The following is a 21,178-nucleotide window of genomic DNA, read 5'->3' as shown; positions in this document are numbered from 1 at the left end:
CATATAGCTTGTTACGAAGGGAGCGGCCAATATTCTGAATTTCCCCTCCTGATTTGTGTTGTATTTCCTCCACCACACAAAACAGCGGAACAAACACATTCACCCAGCACTTACACTTCTGTTGAGAAGGCAGCACAACACACAGTGATTGCTATGGAAATAAGACAGGCGGACAAGCTCTAGGTGATGCTGGTGGCAATTAAATGAGAACTAGCCGATAGGGTGACCCTTCCTCTCTCCTCAGTCTTCACGTTGGTCCTTGTCCTGCACAAGCCTTTGCACATGCCTAATTTTTACACCCTTTGAATAGTCCCATTGACCTCAATGGGCCTATGCCCCGTGCATAAAACTTTTTCCTCTTCTGTTACATAATATTGCAGAGTTTTTCATTTCTCTTCCGTCCCTTATGCACGTAAATCTCTTTTGTTCCATTGTAGATTGATGCCCAAGAAATTAGTGAAATCGTCAAGAGCCAGAAGGACTTGGGGGTTAAGTTTGAACAGCTCATGTCAGCAAGGTCAGAGAACAGGCCAACAGTTCCCTCCGAGTCACTGAAGTTCACAGAACTGGGGCAGCAGCTGCAGGAGACGAGTGGAGATCTAAAAAGGGCCAATCATCTTTTTAGTAGGGCTGCAAAACAGAGTGCTGTGTCCTCCGATAACCTCAGAAAAGTTCAAGCTGATAGGTGAGTGATCAGAGAGGACTGTGACTTTTAGTGGTGCCACATGACAGACCTGACGACTCTGAAGCCCTTCATTTATCTCCAGAACAGATAGCAGCGGTATATGTTTCCCTCCTCCTTGCTAATGTACTTCAACCCTGGGGGGAGGGATAGCTCAGTGGTTTGAGCATTGGCCTGCTAAACCCAGGGTTATGAGTTCAATCCTTGAGGAGGCCACTTAGGGATCTGGGGAAAAAATTGGTCCTGCTAGTGAAGGCAGGGGGCTGGACTCGATGACCTTTCAAGGTCCCTTCCAATTCTAGGAGATTGGTATATCTCCAATTATTACCTTTTATATTACCTGGCGGGAATAGGGAGATTAGTCTTCAAGACCCATTCAAGACTCTGGCTTCTGCTTAGACTGACACAACAAGGAGGCCATTTACTGTGGTTTGGGAACTAGGATACCTGTCCATTAGGAAATGGACTGACACTACCAACTAATTTCTCAAAGGTTTGCAAAGTATGGCCTAGTGTTAATGACTTTTGGTCACTTTAATAGAATCCAAACTGATGACATCTCAATAATTCATCCCTAGAGCCATCCAGTACTGGTGTGTTAATGTTTGGGATCACAATTTCTCTAGCAAATATTAGTTTATTAGTGAAATTAGTTAAACAGGCTGAGCATTGTCTCTTGAGCTCAGTCAATTAGTGTTTCATAGGATGCCACTGTAGCACTGTTACTGCTGTGCACTCCATCCTGCTTTACAGAACAGCTAATGAACACCACGGCCAAGATTTTTTTTTAAAAAGGGAACATGATGTTAGCCCATATTTAGGCTAATTAGATGGCTTGATTTGAAAGAGTGCTGAGCACATAGCAGTTCATTGATTTAAGGTGATTTGTGTGTCTAACGTTAGGCACGTGTATTAGAAAATCTTGGCCTGTATAATTAAGCAGCAAAATCAAATGAAGGAGTTCAAGGAAATTCAGTGCAAAAAAATTCCCAAATGAATGCAGAATTGCCACTGAGAATGTAATCACATATGCACCAGGAAATTCTACATGCTGGTAAATTGTGAGCTTTTCAGGGCAGGGACCATGTTTGTGTAAGTGCCTGTACAGCACTTAACACAATGGGTTTCCATCTTGAGTAGGGCCTCTTGGTGCTACTGTAATATAAATGTTAAATGATAACTCAGCCACACTGGACGGTCTTAAGGCATAAACATAACCCCTCCACCATACTACAAAATACTCCAGATGCACAAGTGGGAGTTATAGTGGGAAACATAACTCTGTCTACACCAGAGGTTTTGATGGCATGGGTAAGGGGAGTGATTTTTTCACACCCCTAGTTATTATAGCTATGCCAGCAAAACTGTGTAGTGTAGACGAAAAGCCTTGGGTTTGGTGTAAGAACCTGAAGAGAAGAAAAGCAGGACATTACATTACTGTAACTTTTTTTAGCAGTGAACAATAACGGGGCCTGTATGTTTGAGCCAGGCATTGAATTGCCAGAAAATAACATCTTTGTCTAAGTTGCTGTTGTGTTCCTCCCTGTTCGTGTTGGCAGGCAGTATGCGAGCGATGTGATTGCAGAAACTCTGCAGGAAATGCAGACTTCAGGAACGTTTCAGAGCCTGCTGCAAGCTGTGCAGAGAGAGAAGGAGAGGAAGTCTAACTTCCACACCACCATCATCAGGTTAGGGTTGTGTTAGGCATTTTCCCAGGGTCAATCACCACTGCTCCTGAATAGTACAGAAGCTGTCCCCAAATAGTAGGATTCCTTCCTCTACTCTCTCAACCAAATAAATCAAGTCTTTGTGGAGTCTATACAGGCTTCTGTTGGAAGAATTCTGCATTTTTTGCTTCATTCTCCCAATCAGTCCTGCCTCTCTGGCTCAGCAGTTGTACATGAACCATACATCACTGCACTGTGGCTTTATTTACCATGTCATCAGTGCTCCAATGACATCCCAGTTTATGACTTTCAGATACATAGCCTCCCTGAAGCTTAAAGTGGACAAAAATTGCCTGTTTGCCAACCAGCCAAGGAAAGGTGGCTCACCCTGTGGTACTGCAGAGTCCTGGGGAGCTTTCCAACCTACAAGCTCTCAGCGAAAGCAGGAGGAGCAGGGCTGTGTTTTGTAAGGTGCAACCCTGCATCAGAAGGGAGGAAGTCCCCTTCCTGCGGAAAGCTAACCCTACTCTCTCGTGCTGTATTCAAGGAATGTAGGTTTTTTCCATTTTGCTTTTTCCTCTAGGGAGGAGGAAGGAAGGAAGGAGATAAAGTCCCTCCAGAAACGGCTGCAAGATGTCAAGAAAGAAAAGGAATTAGAACTTCAGGTGAGAATATTTGAGCTGGGCAGCATGCTAGAGAGGAAATGTGTTACTGAGCATGCCCAGACTGGGACCTCTCCTTCCTAGGGTGGTTCACAGTCTCTGATGACAGGGTGTGAGCACACAAGTAACACTCTCTCATTTTGGGGCAGGCAGGGAAAAACAGACACAAAACAAGAGCAAGTGTAGCTACATCACCAGTGTTCTGGGTGGTGAATGATTGTTAATTACTGTTAAAGCACCGATCAGTGCTGTACAGCTATAATAGTCAGGGAGCTTACAATCTAAAAGACACAGATCAGACAGTGGGAAACCCAGAGGATGGTTTAATTGGGATGGGGATGGCATAATACCACAGGGATTAGCATTTGAAGGCCTAGTGGAATAAATAGGTTCTAAGGAAGGTGTTAATGGAGATGGTGGGGACATAATGTTCTCTGATAAAGGGTTGATCCAGGCATAAGGGAGAAAGTATGAAGAGCAGAGAGTGATGCTGCTGCACACTGATGGAGTGAGGGGTGTGCGAAAAGAAACCAGCAGAGATAGAGGCAGAGCCAGGCAGGGCCTTGAAGGCAAGGACAAGAATCTGACACTTGATTCAGTAGGTGAGAAGGAGGCAGGAGAAGATCTGTATAAAGGAGTGATCTGGTTGAGTGGCAAATGAGGGTCATTTTATCTACAGTATTCTCGATGGACTAGAGGTGAGCGAGATGGAAAACAGGGAGTCCAGAGGGGAGGATTTAGCAGTAGTTGAGCCAAGAGATTACTTGGGCATGGAAAAACATTTCAAGTTGAAGGCACATTGAGGAAGGCCTACTTTTTATAAAAGCTGAAGAGGAAGCAGCAGCAGGACTTGGTGGAAGCCTAGATGCGCCTGGAAGAGCAAGAGCCACTGAAAAATGCCCCTATGGTTGCAAGTCTGACAAGGATCATATTGGCATTGGAGAAGAGAAGAGAAGGTTTGGGAGGAAAGATGAGGAGCTCAGATATAGTGTATAGTTTGAGGAAACAGCAGAATCTCCAAACGTGATATCAATGAGACAGGAAGAAATGTTGAAGTGGAAAGTAGATTTGAGAGTCATCAGCATAGAGGTGCTAGAAGAGACAAATGGGGGTAGATGAAATAAATTGGGGTAAGTGTAGGAGGAAGAAAAGGAGGAGACAAAAAGAACCCAGGTGAACCTTGCAGAAAGGAGGAACCACTGAAGGCTATATTGAAGGAACAAATGGTTACAAGATAGGTAGTGAACCAAGGAAGGACAGACACAGGAGCTCAAAGGTTTTCCAAGAGAAATGGAGAGTGAGGATTGCTTTTCTAGAGGATTTCAGTGTCTTCAGTTTGGCACTGCATCTAAAGGAATCTGAGGTCAGAGACTGGTCTGCAAAAGGGAGATGTGTGACTTAATAGATATTTCTTTTCTGCTGCTGAAACTGGACTCAAGCCTATATTCAGGCCCTAAGGGGGAAATGGAACAGTTTAAAAGTCTGTTGACCTCTGTTTGGCAGTTAGAAGAAATAAATTAGTTATTTCATTTGGCCTCAAGTAGTGTGGCAGTTACTTGAGGATTATATTTTGTCCATTTCTTAGTGCACGTTGTCTCTGCCCGTTCAGATTCAGGTCACCCATAGGGTAATGCTGGGAAGCTCTCCATGCACTGTACCCACATAAGGAGCAGAGCTGGTGCCAAAGTCAGTGCTGTAGAAGCCCAACAGTGTTTGTATGCCCAACTTACACATGCTTTTCTGTTTTAAGGTAGTTTCCACTCCTCTTCCCAGTACTAGAAAACGTGCCTCACCCGCTGGAGCTTTCTTTGGCCTCAGCCTTAAACTTTTTTGCGTTTGCTGTAGGTGATGATTCTCTGGTTTTCAGCCTTTACCTTCTGATCTTTTCGTACCTTTCTTCCGTCTTTGCAATCAGCCTCACAGAGTGTGGCCTGCAGTCGTTTTCCTTCCAGCTTAAACTCCTCTTCCTGGGTTTCCCTATAGCTTGATCCTTGATAACAAATCAAGATGAAGTTACTTTCAAATCCTGTTTTCTTCCCATTGCTAAAAAATAACCTGCTCCGATGAGGTCTCCCTGGGAGAATGATTTCTGTTCATTCCATTGAGGAATTTCTGATAGGCAGCTTTACTGAGACTTTCATGATTTGGCACATTGCCAACTAGTTTACAAAAGGAAAAAAAGCATGTTGATTATGGAGCCTTTTGAGCAGCAACAACAGAGGGAGGTAGGGACTAAAGCCCCCATGGCAGTCTCCAGTCTTTGGACTGAGCGTGAAAGAGAAAACAAAACCAAGCAGGTATAGTAATGGATTCAGAAAACAAAATTCCCTGTTCTGGGTTTGTTCCTTGTATGTTCTTGTTCTGAGCTGCGTTTGTTCTTAACAAGACACTAACTAATAACTCACAGGGCTATTCCGCTGTTTTTCTCTTCTCATTCTCTGTAATGAGTCTCAAATACTCTTCCCTCCTGATTCTGTCCTTTTGGCAAACATTGATTCCTCATTCACCTGTATTTCTAATAGAGCTGAAATTAACAAGGCTCGTTTTGTTCTTTCCCTTCTCTTTGTGCACCAGCATCATTAATCACTTTAGTTCAGCTCTAGGAGTAAGATTTATTCATTTAGCTAGAGCTGCTGCAGTGGTCACTTATTTTTTGTAGCATTTTCCTTTTACTTTGTCATTGATGAAGTGGTGATATTCTACACAGATTATGATTATTAACTATTGAATGCCAAAACCTGTGCTAATGTAACCGTAAGGTTGCACTGTCAGTATCAAAAAGTCAGGCAATGAAAACGTTTAGGTCCAGCTGCACTCTTTAAACATCCTGTAGATTTTACGGTATACATTTTGGAGCAATAAATATTATAGTAGGCTACATACCTTTAGCAGAAAACCAAGAATATAACGTGGTGTGTGCAGGAGAGTAGGTTATATGCACACCAAGTTAACATTTAGATTGGATACTTAGCTTTTATTCATTCTTTTCTGTAGAGGTTCTTATACTATGCTCATCACCGTAATATTAATGCACTACTAGAAGGTGCTCAGAGTAGCATGACCAACATTTGTCACGTTTGTTCTCTCATCCTCTTGCAGGGAAGAGAAATGTGTGCCGTGTAGTATTTTGTTTTACAACCCCCACCCCCATGCGTTTCCTGTAGAGCAGCCAGGTCATGGAAACTTGCCTTGAACTTGAAGTGGAAGGTGGTGAGGTTTGTGATGGTCCTTAGTTCTTATGGGAGTTCATGCCACAATCTTGGTCTGTCCCCTGAGAAAGCTGTTCTGCAACTCCTCATTCCTTGCAGTTATAGCCTTAGTGTTACATTAACTGTTCCTTGGATTTAATTTCCTAATGCTTTTTAAAAAGGGAAAGAAACAATCCAGACTGACGTGTCTTACAGACTTCACAAGCTCTGCTGGCTTTGCTTTAGGAGTTTGCAGTTTCCTTAAAACAAGTATGCATTTAAATAATGGCACCCGCAAGCACATTCTTTCTCTACCTAAGTATACACCTGTATAGAGTTAAGGACATTTCCTACTATGCATGCTCAGCATGGGCCCGATCCAGAGCTCATTTAAGTCAATGGACAGGCTATTATTGACTTTGTTGGGCTCTGGATGAAGCCCGAGGCCATTTTCACAGGGCTGTCTCTGGCAAATCAAAAAAAGTTTCTTTCAAGCCACAGAATGGGCCTAATCTTCAAGGAAAGCTGGAGCCATGGCACGTTTCAAACTTCAGCCCTTTTTGGTGTAGTCCTGTTCTATAAAAGGGTAGTTAGAATGTGTCTATAATTACAGTGGGGCCAAGTATATGCTTTGTATGAGCCACCCTGGAGATCCTGGGGCTGGGAGAGCAAGGGATTGCAGGTTGGGATAGAGGGGTATTGGCAGAGCTCTGTATGGGCCGAGCCCAGGGCTGGGATAACACAGGGCTGTGGATCAGGACTAGGAGAAGGGTGGTTGTGGCTTATTTGTTTATTAGGAGCCTTTGCGGTGCTAGAAGCTGGGAATGGGCAACAGGAGATGATCATATCTGGGGATTGGTCCTGCCTTGAGCAGGGGGTGGGACTAGATGACCTCCTGAGGTCCCTTCCAACTCTGATATTCTATGATTCTATGATTTGATTACCTGTTCTGTTCATTCCCACCGGGGCACCTGGCACTGGCCACTGTCGGAAGACAAGACACCGGGCTAGATGGACCTTTGGTCTGGCCCAGTATGGCCGCTCTTACATCATATGTTAATTCAAGGTGTCAGTTTTAACTCATAAGGCCTTAAAATGGTTTGGGGCTTGCTTACCATAGTGACCCCCTCTCTGTGTGTGACCCTGCTGCAGTTGCTATCAGTGGAAGGGTTTGAGCTGGACCTCCATTCGAAATTTTTTAGGGGTCCGCAAAAGGAAACAAGGTTGAAAACCACTGATAATGCAGCCCTGTGACAAGCTCCCCTTTCTGTCTGCTGGAAGCACAACCACCCCCCACCTCCTGCATTGTTTCACAGAAGAAAATACAAGCCATTACCAGATAACCTTGGTATATTATGGAGCATAAATAGGTCATGTCTCTGCTTGTTATAAAATCACTTGTCTCAAGTCATATGACAATTTGGGCTGTAAAACGATCTTCAGGCTGAGAAACCATAAAACAATTGTGGCTGCATGACTTTAACACACACACAAACCTCATCCAAGGGCCCTAATGGTCCTGAGCCTTATAACAGAGTTTGCTTTCCCTGACTATATCTGATGGGCTAGCGAGTGTGTGTGTGCACGTGCGCGGAGGAAGGATTTTCCCTTTGAGTGTTCCAAACTCTTCTGAAAAGGAACTCTTTTCAAATGACTCATGGCCTTTAAACACAGTGCTATGGAGCAGGCTTTTTCCTGTGGGATCTTTCCATGTTTATGCAGTTAAGGAATATGATGGTGCGTGAGTGACAAGATATGAGCCTTTCTGTGGGCTTCAAATCACTTAAATAATAGCAGCACTTCGGTGTTTCATCTTCAGCCACAAGCTTCAGCTGATGAATGTTGAACCCATTGTAACATGACAGCAAGCAAACAGGAAGCATCTGATTGAGTAATCAAAGGCACGGGGCACAAGAAGTAAAACCAGATGCATTAAGCTCAGTCTTGCGTAACTGCAAACTAGTCTGCTATGACCTTTAGATTCTTAGCACGTCTTGTGCTTTTCATATTAAAGAGAATTCTCGTTTAGTTACGATCCTGCATTTCTAATCTTCATCTGTTACCCCGAGAAACCAAGTAAAACTAAAAAGCCCAATCCTAAACTGAATCATTCTTCAATTCCCCAGTGCGTTCAAACATCTTGAAACACACTCAGCCACAGACATCAGCTCAGTCCCTTTCAACTCCGGAGTCCCTTCTGCCAGGGGAGCACGCTCAGACCCAACTTGCATCTGGAAATCTCAGCTTTCCATTGTAGTGAGAGTGAGCAGGGAAGGGTGACAGCACATAGCCAGCTACTTTCCCTCAGCACTCCTTACTCACCCAGAGCATATGCTTTTGCAACAAAACGTATAGTGTCCACCCTGATAAGCTTTCCAAGAAGTAGTGGCACATATGAACAGAGCAAGGGTCAATTTTCTCCTATTCTTAAATTTGCTTTGCAATTGTTTAGTTTCTCTGGTTACACAAAAACTTCCATGCAAGGAGCCCAACATGCTGTGCAAGCTAAAGAATTAAACCTTAGCGCCCTCACAACCAAGATGTCATTTTTTTTATAGATGGGGAAACAGAGGCACAGAGGTTGTGACTTGTCCAGGCTCACACAGGGGTCTGTGGCAGAGCCAGATATAGAGCCCAGTTCAGGAAACTACTTAAGCATATGCCTAATGTGAAGCCATTGAAATCAATGGAACTACGGAAAGTTATGCAAGTGCTTAAATACCTTCCTGAATCAGGGCTCTAGAGGCCAGGTGTCCTGGTGACCTGTCTGTCACTGCAACCTCTAGATAGATAATCACACCTGCCCTCTTTGTTTGCTGCCTTCTATACAATTGGTTAAAAATTAAGTTTCTCTTTGAAGCTCATGTTGAACTTGGACAACACTCTGGGGGAACATAAGAACGGCCATACTGGGTCAGACCAAAGGTCCATATCCAGCCCAGTATCCTGTCTACCGACAGTGGCCAATGCCATGTGCCCCAGAGGGAGTGAATCTAACAGGCAATGATCAAGTGATCTCTCTCCTGCCATCCATCTCCACCCTCTGACAAACAGAGGCTAGGGACACCATTCCTTACCCATCCTGGCTAATAGCCATTAATGGACTTAACCTCCATGAATTTATCCAGTTCTTTTTTAAACCCTGTTATAGTCCTAGCCTTCACAACCTCCTCAGGCAGGGAGTTCCACAGGTTGACTGTGCGCTGTGTGAAGAAGAACTTCCTTTTATTTGTTTTAAACCTGCTGCCCATTAATTTCATTTGGTGGTCCCTAGTTCTTATATTATGGGAACAAATATGGTGTCAGTACAGGGCAGAATTAAGGTTGGGTACCTTAGGTGTGAATTTCCATCCCCTAGCATATTCTGATTGCTGTTAAGTGGGTTTGGCAAAACTCATTTTGTCTATTTCTTTTTTTTAAATTTCAATAGATATTGATATTTATTTTTAAACCCTTTTTTAATGTTTACAATTTTGGTGTTCAGAGCTGTGGGAAATTATGTGGATGGTCAGACAACAATTATTTAATTTCAGTAAATGTTGAGATTCCAAAAACCAAATCCTATAACCATTCAAAAACAAATTGTCAATGTCACATGCAGAATATACAGTGTAAATATCTTTATATCAAACTCGACTTTCTGCAGAAGCATTTCTGTATTTTACCTATATACATATTTTTCATCTGTGTTTGTGTACAGTGAAATCAACATTTACTGCAATTTATTCATAAAAATCCAGCCCTTTCAAGCGTACTTTTAAGTAATGAAGTACTTTAATTCTTTCACTTCCTAGACTGCAGTGCTTGCTTGGAGGATAATTACACCCTCACTGTGATGTATTTTACTCAGTGCCGTAACCCTATCGTGATGTAGCTCCTGGCTGGGAGCTCTGCTGAGGCCAGTGGCATTATGATCAGAAGGTGACACTCTGACACATGGGGGAGGGGGGAGGATGAGGTAACATGGAGGCTACCAGGGTTGAACATGGCCCTACGGAGTGTGGAGAGCAAACGCCTTCTCAGCCTCTCCTCTCTCCCAGAGTCAGTAATTCTGACCCAGAGTCAATAACTCAGCACCAGCCCCCTGCCTTGATGAGGGGGAGAAGCCCTCAGCCCTATGATTTTTAAACATGTGAGGTGGGACACAGGTGAGTTTGCCTGGAGTAGTGGGCACAAGAAATTGAGAGGTGACTTGCATTTTGAAGCTCGCTTTTATACCCCCCCATATGCCCCTCCCTCCTGCCTATGCCTCAGAACCGGAATGAGATGATTGCATACCTCAAAGACCAGCTTCAAGAGATGAAGGCCAAGACAGACATGGAGAGCCGCTATGTGAAGAAAGACACAGAGCTCCAGGTCTACCAGACCCAGAAAAAGTGCAGCAATGCAGAGAGTGACGGGTTCAATGAAATTGAGGTAAGCTCTGTCTTTAGGCCTGTTTGTAAACAGGGGTGGCTCCAGGCACCAGCACGCCAAGCACGTGCCTGGGGCGGCAAGCCACTGGGGGGCGCTCTGCCAGTTGCCGCGAGGGTGGCAGGCAGGCTGCCTTCGGCGGCTTAACTGCGGAGGGTCCGCTGGTCCCATGGCTTCGGCGGACCTCCCGCAGGCGACCCTCTGCAGGCATGCCGCTGAAGGCAGCCTGCCTGCCGTGCTTGGGGCGGTAAAATGCCTGGAGCCACCCCTGTTTGTAAAGTATCTCCAGCGAGTAAGGCGAGAGCTGGCTGACTGCAGATTGCATTGCCACCAAACAGCCAACATGTAACTCAGCATGCAAAGAGCGATTTGTTTTACACACAGGTGGCACAAGCTCCTCCGTCTCACCCACCACCCTTTCGTTCCTAGAGTTCACTCTCTTACATAGAAGAACTGCCTTTTTATTGACACTGCAGAGCAAGAGCACGTCACTTTCAGACGTGCTGTCCATTTATCTCTCCGAGCAGTCACACGCCGGCGCACCTCGTCGCAGTGTATGCATATGTGCGTGCCAAGATAGCCTCTGACCTCTTCTGTCTTTATTGATCACAGAAGCTGAGGATCAAAACTGATGAGGAGATTAGAGTCCACGTGGAGATTGAAAATTTCCTCAGGCAACAACAGATGGTGGGTGACTCATGTTTTCAATTAGCACTTAAGGAAGCAACCTATAAAAATTACATAATCTTATTCCTAGGGTGGCAGTTAGTGTCTTAAGGAAAACAGTTAATGTCCATCTGTCCCTCAACCAGCTTCAGGACTGTTGTTAGAATTACCATTTGCTGCCAAAGCATAACACTGGTTACGTGAATTTTGGATTATTTTAAATCTGGATATATTTCTCCAAATCAAAACTGAGATGGGACAGATTTGTTCATCCAAATGCTGTGGATTCTCCCCCCACCACAAGAAGTTCAGCTGATTAACTTAAAGCCCTAAGTACATTCATTGCAAACAGGTCAGACTTCCAGCAGCGTCGGGAGCTGGCATTAATACATGCAATATAACTACAGCTTCACAGGCCCAGGAGCTGCACCTGTAAACTAGGACACTGGCGGCAAGGAAAGACATTATAGAGCCACCAATCGGGTTTTGCTTTATCGTAGCCTGTCTGCTCAGGAGGAAATCCAGCGGGGTACCGATCCACACCTCTTTTGATAGACTCAGGTTGCAATCAATCCATAATGTCTGTTATATATATTCAGGTTGCCCACGATCCATAATGTCTGTTGTATTAGTTTATATGGAAGAAAGGACCCAAAGAGTCAAAGGTGTTAACATGACCCTGAAACGGTTCAACATTAAACAGCATTGGACAAGGTTCAGGGTTTGCTCTATAGAGACTTCAGCCTGCTTAGTACCATGGCAAACATACCATAAAAAATCCTTTATAACCTTTTATTAAAGATACAGAAAAAGGAGGCGAAGCAGGTAAAGCTTTTGAAATGTAAGATATTAAGTAAGGTTTTAATTTTAACATCCCTTGTTCCCTTCCCTTAAGCTGTAGAGAGTCTTTAGAAGAAGAAAACCCATGTCTGATGGTCTCTAAGGTGGTGTTAAAGATGGTAATAATTGTCCTTTTTGGAGAAGAGAGAGACATTAGTTGAGATGAGCTGGAGCTGTCCCTGCTGTTGTTAAAGTCCGATCCCATTGCCTTGAAGGCAAAACAAGAAACACAAGCAAAAGGGAAAAGAGACAATGCAGTGTCTGTCTCTGGAGTTGACTTTCACTTGCAACCTCACAGCTGGACAAACACAGGCCCAGCACATGGTCTTATCAGCCATTCTGAGAGCTGGAAAACTTGTACCAGCATCAGCCTGTTGAGGGCATTGCTTTTAGCTCCCTTTCTGGTCACAAGATTACAGCAGCGTTGCAAAATATGCAGTCTTGGCCAGCTAAGCCAGACTCTTATTCAGCAAAAGGAGAGGAACAGGAAAGAAAGAAGGTAAGGAAGGAAAAAGAGAGAGAGAATGTGTGTGTGAGAGACTGTCTCACATCCCAGGTTGTGTTCTGGGATTTAGCCAGAGCCAGTGAACGTGACAGTGTCATCAGGGTTCCTGTCTCTGGCTCAGTCTGGTCAGGACGTCTCTCAGGATTAGGACAACGAAGGTCCAAAGCTGAAGCTCACTCCTTCTCCTTCTCTTGGCTTTCTGTCAGCCAGTGTTCACTTCCTTTATTGCCTTCTTTGATAGGCTTAGGAGCCTGGTGGATTAGGGGGAGCAGATGATGTGATGTATCTTGATTTCAGTGAGGCTTTTGACACAGTCCCATGTGACATTCTCATAAGCAAAACCAGGGAGACGGGGTCTAGATGAAATTACTATAAGGTGGGTGCACAACCTGTTGAAAGACCGTACTCCAAGAGTAGTTCCCAATGGTCTGCTGTTCAATGGAGAGGGCGTCTCTAGTGGGCTCCTGCAAGGGTCAGTCCTGAGTCTGGTACTAGGCAATATTTTCCTTAATGACTTGGATACTGGAGTAGAGAGTGTGCTTATAAAATCTGAAATGACACCAGTCTGGGCGGGTCTGTAAACACTTTGGAGGACACGTTTAAAATTCAAAATGACCTTGGAAAACCGGAGAATTGGTCTGAATTCAACAAGATGAAATTTAATAAAGACAAGTGCAGAGTACTTCACTTAGTGAGGAAAAATCAAATGCAGCACTACAAAATGGGGAATCACTGTCTAGGTGGTAGTGCTGCTGAAAAGGATCTGGGGGTTATAGTGGGCCACAAACTGAATGAGTCATCAATGTGATGCAGCTGCAAAAAGGGCTAGTATGATTCTGGGGTGTGTTAACAAGAGTGTTTATAAGACACAGGAGGTAACTGTCCCACTGTACTCGGCACTGGTGAGGTTCCAGCTAGAGGACTGTGACCAGTTCTGGGCACCGCACTTTAGGAAAGATGTGGACAGACTGGAAAGAGTCCAGAGGAGAGCAATGAGTCAGTAGCATTACTAACCCTTCCCGGTGCGTTCTGTCTGCTGTGCTAAGTGTCACAGTATGTCTCCCACACAGAAGTTGGAAGAGAAGCTAGAATATTGGATGGAGAAGTATGAAAAGGACACGGAATCTAAACAGCAAGAACTGAACACTCTAAAAGCATCCAAGGCAAATGATTTAGCAGCACTGCAGGAACTAGCCAAGCAGGTATGAGATCAGCAGTGGACTGAAGGATTCAGTGACCCAGCATTTCATTGCCCAGACAGCATCCCAAAAGCTGGGCCCTGGGCACTTCCCCACCCTCACTCTTTTCATTCACCCAGAACAAGGGAAGAGAACTACGGGAAAGAAAAGATTGAGAAACCATGGAGCTGTTCAATAGAATAGGCAGGAACAACACAGCAAGTGGTGTCAGGAGGGAGCCACAGGGGGCATGAATCCTCTGTTCTCTGCATGTGACTCTGGTCATTGTTTGTTGTTTTTCCTGTGGCCGTTTTGGGCGTACGAGTGGCAAGTAATTGAAGGGTTTTTGTGAGGGGCAAGGGAGGACAAACTCCCTTCCCAGTGTGTGCCTCACCTTGGCTCACACAAGCTATTGCAGGTCTGGGGGAGAGGGCTCCGTGGAATTAACACGCTTGCTTTCATTGCCAGTGACCGCTGGCTGCTGCAGACTAAGGGCTATCTCTGAGGGCTTGTCAGCTGCCCTGCAGTTCGGGCTGTGGGGGCATGAATAGCAGCTGTGTGTAATTCCCCCCGTGGGCATTAACTAAAAGGTTCCTAGTTCTAATCAGATCAGTAGAAATGACATATTGGAGGTGCGGTAATGATGCTCGCTCTGAACCCTGGTAACACCCCGTTAAACAGCAAGTTCTGATGACAATGTTCCTGGAGAATCTCTCAACAAAAGCTCACTGTTGTAATGATTGTTCTGTTTCCGATATTTACATGGCAAGGATTTGTAAACATGTAAAAACTTCCTAGAGAAGTAGTTTGGTTTTTTCCCCCTAAAAGGTTCCTAGTTCACATTAACGTAGTCCTGCTGAAGAGGGTTACACTAGCGCACACTATCTGTCCCCACCCCGGTACTCAGAACTGCGGGGCAGTGGAGACATAACTTCAGTTTACTGAGTTCTAAACGCCTGCTTGTGGAGTTAGGCGACACTCAACTCCTTGCCCTGTCGAGCAACTCATCTTCCATTCTGCCTGTAAAACTTAGGCCAGTTGTGTCATCCCTGCGTCCCAATCATTCTACCACGTCCCCATGTGTTTGGGGTGACTTGCTAGGAACACCTGTTCCACCAGAAGCCAGACAAGACACGCTTTCTGCAGCATAACATCAGCGGGTCCAATATGTTCAGGCAGTGAAAGGTTTCAGTTAATGGGGCAACTTACTGCTTTATGATGGGGAACAGAGTTATACGCAGCATGTGCGCTGCAGAGCTGGGACAGCCCAGGGAAAGGAACCGAGGGAGAAAGGCCCATGGCTTGCACATCAGCCCCCATGGAGTAGCTAGGAGGGACAAGCCTTGTTCAGGGAGCTCCAGAATTCAAAGACATCATGATGCCCTCAGTCCATTTCTAAGCGAAGCATGTTCTAGAGCAGGGGTGGGCAAACTTTTTGGGCCGAGGGCCACATCTGGGTGGAGAAATTATATGCAGGGCAGGGGGTTGGGGTGTGGGAGGGAGTGTGGGGTGTGCAGTAAGGGGCTCAGGGCAAGGGGTTGGGGCAGTGGCGGGGTGCTGGGTGCATGAGGGGGCTCAGGGAAGGGGTTCGGGTGCAGAAGGGGTGTGGAGTGCAGAAGGGGGCTCAGGGCAGTGGCTTGGGGTGCACAGGGGTGCAGGGTACAGCAGGGAGCTCAGGGCAGGGAGTTGGGGTGTGGGAGGGGGTGTGGTGTGCAGGAAGGGGCTCAGGTCAGGGAGTTGGGGTGCAGGTGGGTGCGGGATGCAGGAGGGGGCTCAGGGCAGGGAGTTGGGGTGCGGGGTGCAGGAGGGGGCTCAGGTCAGGGGGCTGGGGTGCGGGATGTACGAGGGGGCTCAGGTCGGGGTTGGGGTGCAGGAGGGGTGCGGGATGTACGAGGGGGCTCAGGGCAGGGAGTTGGGGTGCAGGAGGGGTGTGTGGTGCAGGCAGGGAGTTGGGGGGCGGGGTGCAGGCGGGGTTCAGGCTCCAGCCTGGCGCTGCTTACCTAAAGCGGCTCTGGGGTGGTAGTGCTGCGCACTGCCCCCACAGTTCCCCGTTCCCAGCCAATGGGAGCTGTGGGGAGCGGTGCCTAGAGGCAAGGGCCACGCACGGTGCCCTCTGCCCCCCCTCGCCTGGGGGCTGCAGGGAAGCGGTGCCGGCCGCTTCTGAGAGCGGTGTGGGGCCCCGGTTGCACGGGGGGCAATCCCGCAGGCTGGATCCAAAGCCCTGAGGGGCCGGATCCGGCCCGCGGGCCGTAGTTTGCCCACCCCGTTCTAGAGCGTCTCTTGCATTTCTGCAGTGCCGGTTATTTGAACAAGCCATCATGGAGGATCGGGTGGAAAAGGAGGCAGCGAGAAGAAAGGTGGAGCAGGATGCGCTGGAATTAAAGAGCGTCAAGAAGGTAAAAGGGAAAGTGCTACGGCTCATGAATGATCTGTATGCGAGGGGGCTCCTTTCAGTCAGCAAGACGCACTGAAGGGTTTGGCCAGCAGGGCCTGGGATTGGCAAGCGCTGCCATTGGGCTGGGGAGAGGAGAGGTGTCTGCCGCATGTCCAAGCTGCTGCTTGTTCTCCCCACCCTTCTAGTTCCTCCCTGGGTAGAGCAGCCACAAAGTTAACAGCCACCTACCGAATCGGGAAGGAAATAAAGGGCAAGTCTTGGCTCCCAGAGTGAAGATTTGGGGGCCTTTTGTCCCTCACACCATCTGTGCAGTGAGGAGGATGCCACAGAGGGAGGGTTGCAATGTAATCCCTGCCACCAGTACAAGAACCGCCCCCCACCCCATCCCACAAACGCTCAGCACAGACTATCCCACAGGCCAGGAAGCGCAGGGGAGGAGCCCAACCTGCCACAGCTTAGGACATCGGTCCCTTTCCAGCAGGTGCCACAGTCTACACTGTACCTGGCGGTCTTCTTGCTTTCAAGCTGCCTCCCGCTGGCCTTTCCCAGGGCCACTGGTACTGGGTTTCTTTTTAATGTGGTTAAGAAGAGTAGCACTGAAGTACTTGCAGAGAACAAGTACGGGCATGTCGGAAACAGTGGGTGATGGGAGTACCGATTACATGTGCAGGCCCAGCATAGGTGGGCAACTGCGTGTGCACATCGGACTTTTTGAAAATGCGGCCCCAAGAGCTAATGAGAGAAGAAGATTTAAAGATGACCTGCAAAAGGAAGGCAAGTGGCGTTGGGCCCGTTGTTTGCTTCTTTGTGACAGGGGGCCATTTAGGGAACTGGGGTAAAAATCTGTCTGGGGATTGGTCCTGTTTTGAGCAGGGGGTTGGACTAGTTACCTCCTGAGGTCCCTTCCAGCCCTGAGATTCCATGTGAACATACCATATGTTTAAGTTAAGGCAGAAAAAAACAGGAACACTGAGTCGGGCCTTTTCTGCTGTTGCCGGAAGGACTCTCTGGAGTCTCCTCCACTCTAGGCTTTTATTTGATTGACAAACACTGAGCTAGCAATTGAGCAGGGCGCAGCCCGTAAACCCGCATACAAAGCAGCTAGTCTATAATCTAGACTGCATGGAAATCTGTCAAGGGGTTTTCTGTAGCGCCCATCACCTTAGCATCTAAGCACTTACGTTAGGAATGTTTCCAAGGCAAAGGGCTGGTGCATACGGAGCCAGCACCAGTAGCACTGGCAGCCGACAGCAGGCTGCTGGCCTAGGAGAAGCTGGCAGACAGCAGACTTAGGGCGGGATCCAGGCTCCGGCACTTCCAGCCGGTGCCTCGAGTAGGATGGAGATCAGAACGTGTCACAGAGCCATATTCCCTGGCACTCTCAGGTTCACAATTTGGATTTTCTTGTAATGTTTTTACATAAACGTAACATCAGACAACCAGAAAGCCCGTCCCTTGTCCCACATCACTGAGCCAGTGGGGCCTACTTGATACCCCCAGGAGGGGGAGGCATGTCGCCATGGCAGCTGACTTCCCCAAGACCAGCCGCTCTGAACAGGGAAGAATCTGACTCTTGCTTTGGAAAACTAACTCTCCTTCTTTCCTGCTTCCAGCTCCAGGCCTGGTGGAGAGGCACAATGGTTCGCCATAACATCGGCCCCTATAAGGCCCTCAAGAAGTCTAAAGAGGACGAGCCAAAGGGCAAAGACGAAGGGAAAAAGGGAAAAGCTGGAGCTAAGAAAAAGAAGTGATGGCCATAGACTCCTGCTGTCATTAGACCTACAGGGCCCTGGAAGTTTGGGCTCTCGCCAGGGAGGAACACTGGCTTGTGTGCACAGAGTAAAAAATAAAGTCCTCAGCAGAGTTCAGGGCCAGGGCTCTGGGCCAGGCTGGAGTTCATTTTCTTGACAGGAAGAAGTTTAAGATGAAGTTTCTTGTACAGGTCTGACCTCTCCAGCTCAAGGTAACTAGAGCTTAGCAATCAGCTACTGCCATTTTTAATCTGCCTTGTGCTGTGCACACACATTATTCCCCTGAGAGCACAGGACACTGGAACGATATGGCCCTCAAGATTTTTCTGCAGCCTTAAACTAATTAGTCATCTGGGTATAATTCACGCCCTGTTCACAGGCTTGAAAATGCAGCTGTATTAAAGGCACTGTGCACTCAGAATATTCACCACCTCTCCCCATCACTGCACTGGCAAGGGTTGAAATGCTAGCGTAGGCTGGGGGCACTCGTCCTTCACCACTGTTTTGGCTAATGCTGCTCAGAGCAGGTCTAGACAGCTTGGTGGCAGTCACTAACATCTGGTCTTGGGTGGGGCTTCCATGTTAGTGCCAGTGCTAGAGCAATGGTAGGAGAACTGCTACAGATTCTCAGTGTAGATGGAGCCTTGTTCAGAGTGTTTGTGTTTCCATTCTCACAGTTCTCCTGCCAGAAGTCCTGTAGCCCTGCAGGAGATAAGGAAAGAATCACGCCCCAGTGAGGGTGTAACCATGGGCAGGTAACGGAATGTCCTTGGTACAGAGCAAGACATCCTTTGGCATCTGGTACCCAAGAGCTGCTCTCTCAAACCCCAGAGTGCAGTGAAGTGATGACAGCCTGGCTGTTACCTTGAAAGAGAAGTGGGGGTGGGGGGAAGGCAGAGTTCTGCTCTGTTATCCGAGGGGGCTCTCCCCGCTGTGGGTCCAATCCTTTTAAATGAGATTGTACTGCAATCAGTGTACACAGTGGAAACAGCCAATAGCGCTATCTACACAGTGTAAAACCACAGAGGGGCTGAGCGGGGTTGCGGGGTTTTAATACTCCCACACTGGAAAGTGCTATAGAATCGGAACAAGGCTGTTTTTACTCTAAGACCACTTAAGAGCTGTATCAGGAGCGTGTAGCTGTCCAAATTCATTCACACTGAAGAGTCAAACTGTGCCAAAAGTTCTGTTAAGATCAAGCAAAAGTACTTCAACTGCAAGTGGCAAAGCTGTTAGTTCTGAGAGCTCAGTGGTGGCTGGAGCCTGTAGTTTATTCTGCGTTAACGTATCATGGAAGTGACAGTGGCTTTCTGAAAACTCACACACGTCAGGCAAGCTGGAGTTACAATTACTGGCATCATTACTGGAAGTTAATCAGGAGGCACTCCCTTTTCAGTCACTGATCCCAAATGAGAACATTGCAACTTTCAGAGTAGCAGCCATGTATCAGCAAAAAGAACAGGAGTACTTGGGGCACCTTAGAGACTAACAAATGCTCAAATAAATTTGTTAGTCTCTAAGGTGCCACAAGGACTCCTCCTGTTTTTACGTTGTAACTTGTCTTACTCACTCCACATTGGAGCAAGAACGGGCACTACTCCTGGGTGAGGTTTACGTCGCACGTCTTCAAGCAAGCGCCTCACAGCAACCACTGCAGTTAAGTTTAATTTTAACTCCCTGTTCATGCGCTCAGAACGTTTCGAAACATTTCATTTTGAGGCTAAAATTTTCCAGGCTTAGTCTGTGCTGACAGGTGATTTTTATTTATTTATTTATTGTGAAGTTTGAGCAAAATCACATGAGTTATGGAAAGGAGGGACAATGCACTTTTCCTATCGTAAAAAAAAAAAATAAAAAAATCCTAACCACCCCTTTTTAGAGACAGCTACAGCACAAAGAGCTGAAGTTTGAAGCCCAGCCTGGGCAGAACGGTGAATAGGGGTTAGCACCTTTGCTTGCTTCGGGCAACAGTTGAGTTTAAAATCACTTCTCATTCTAAGGACACTGTCTGTTCCGGAGCTTCACTTCTGGGTTCCAGTTCCTTAGCATGAATCCAGTGAAACTGCCCTGGCTCTTCCAAGGTTTTTGACCCTTGAGGATTACTGTAGTGGGGGACGCTGCAAGCCAGTGGATATCACATGGTAGGTGCTAAATGTAAATACATGCAAAGCCCCCGTTTGTGTGACCCAGCTGCAGTGAATTACGATGCAAACTGGAAAGGAGGCAGGAATGGTGGTTATGAAATTATCCAGTTATCACTTTTAGTGAAATGGTTCTGACTATGTCTCAAAAGGGAAAACATACGTAAATACCAGAATCCACTCCAATTATAACATTCGTTTGTTTCTGAAATTAGGAGGACATTTTAAATGTCAGTTAAAGGAACAATAACACTGGGTTTGTGTTCATTTGGGGAGGGTAAATGGGGCCTGGATGGTTTTCATCAAAAAAGCATCCTCTCCCCACACTTTGCTGTTTCTTATCAGACATACCCTGGGAGACTCCATGGTAACTGGAAAACTAATAAAATTAAAGAGTGAAAATGAAACAAACGAGAGGAGAAAGGGTCTTTAGTCAGACTGCTTAGAAGTGGGTGTTTTACCCTTGTTAGCGTTTATAAATCACTTGATTTTGTTAATAACTCAACACTCCTACCTCTCTGCTGGTGTCGGAGCTCACAATACACAAGGAGCTGCAAGAGGTCCACCAAAAGCAGGGGAGATCAGCCTTTACATTCATATGTTTCTAATGTATAAAAGGCAGAAAATGTAAAGAAAGTTAAGACGTCCTCTATACATTTAACGGTCAAGCATCTCTTCCAGTTAGCCAAATGCTTAGCAGCCCCCCAGGGCGGCTGCCTAGCCATTCTGCACTCTTTGGAAGGGAGAACCGGGACAGACTGTGGCAGAGAGGGCTGAAGCACTGTCATAGGGCTGTAGGGGGAGGTTACTGTCATCCACGTCTAACAGGAGAGGAACAGAGCTCAAGCTCCGACAGGGCTTCTTACAAATTCCTCAAAGCAGCTGCCTTCCCAGCTTCAGAGATGATATCCTGCTGGACAGTGCCCCGCTCCAAAGTAACTTAAGAGCCGCCAGGGCACCCTCCCTCCATGCCCGATGGCAGTACTTGAGTCACATCTGCCCCGTCTCTTTCTGAGAGAAAATCTGGAGGGCGAGCTCATTCCTCACGGCTTGCTGTTCTGAGTTGTGAACCATCTCCCCCCCCCGGCTT

The 21,178-nt window shown here is 46.8% G+C and overlaps 1 protein-coding gene across 3 annotated transcripts in view; it reads left to right on the top strand.

Annotated features, from left to right (window-relative positions):
• Window positions 1–18,104, top strand: part of IQCG (IQ motif containing G) — a 34,856-nt gene extending 16,752 nt beyond the window's left edge. For all 3 annotated transcript variants that reach the window (XM_039487614.1, XM_039487615.1, XM_039487616.1), the window contains 8 exons: window positions 438–685; window positions 2,242–2,370; window positions 2,933–3,014; window positions 10,454–10,615; window positions 11,225–11,299; window positions 13,694–13,825; window positions 16,096–16,197; window positions 17,810–18,104. In XM_039487614.1, the coding sequence (XP_039343548.1) occupies window positions 438–685; window positions 2,242–2,370; window positions 2,933–3,014; window positions 10,454–10,615; window positions 11,225–11,299; window positions 13,694–13,825; window positions 16,096–16,197; window positions 17,810–17,947 (1,068 nt within the window). In that variant the 3' untranslated portion in view covers window positions 17,948–18,104. The remainder of the gene's footprint in view (window positions 1–437; window positions 686–2,241; window positions 2,371–2,932; window positions 3,015–10,453; window positions 10,616–11,224; window positions 11,300–13,693; window positions 13,826–16,095; window positions 16,198–17,809) is intronic.
• Window positions 18,105–21,178: the final 3,074 nt, after the last annotated feature.

This window comes from Mauremys reevesii, linkage group 9 (assembly GCF_016161935.1).
Source record: "Mauremys reevesii isolate NIE-2019 linkage group 9, ASM1616193v1, whole genome shotgun sequence".
Classification (NCBI taxonomy): domain Eukaryota; kingdom Metazoa; phylum Chordata; order Testudines; family Geoemydidae; genus Mauremys; species Mauremys reevesii.
The sequence above is the reverse complement of the archived record's forward strand: the minus strand, read 5'-3'. Positions and strand labels throughout refer to the sequence as shown.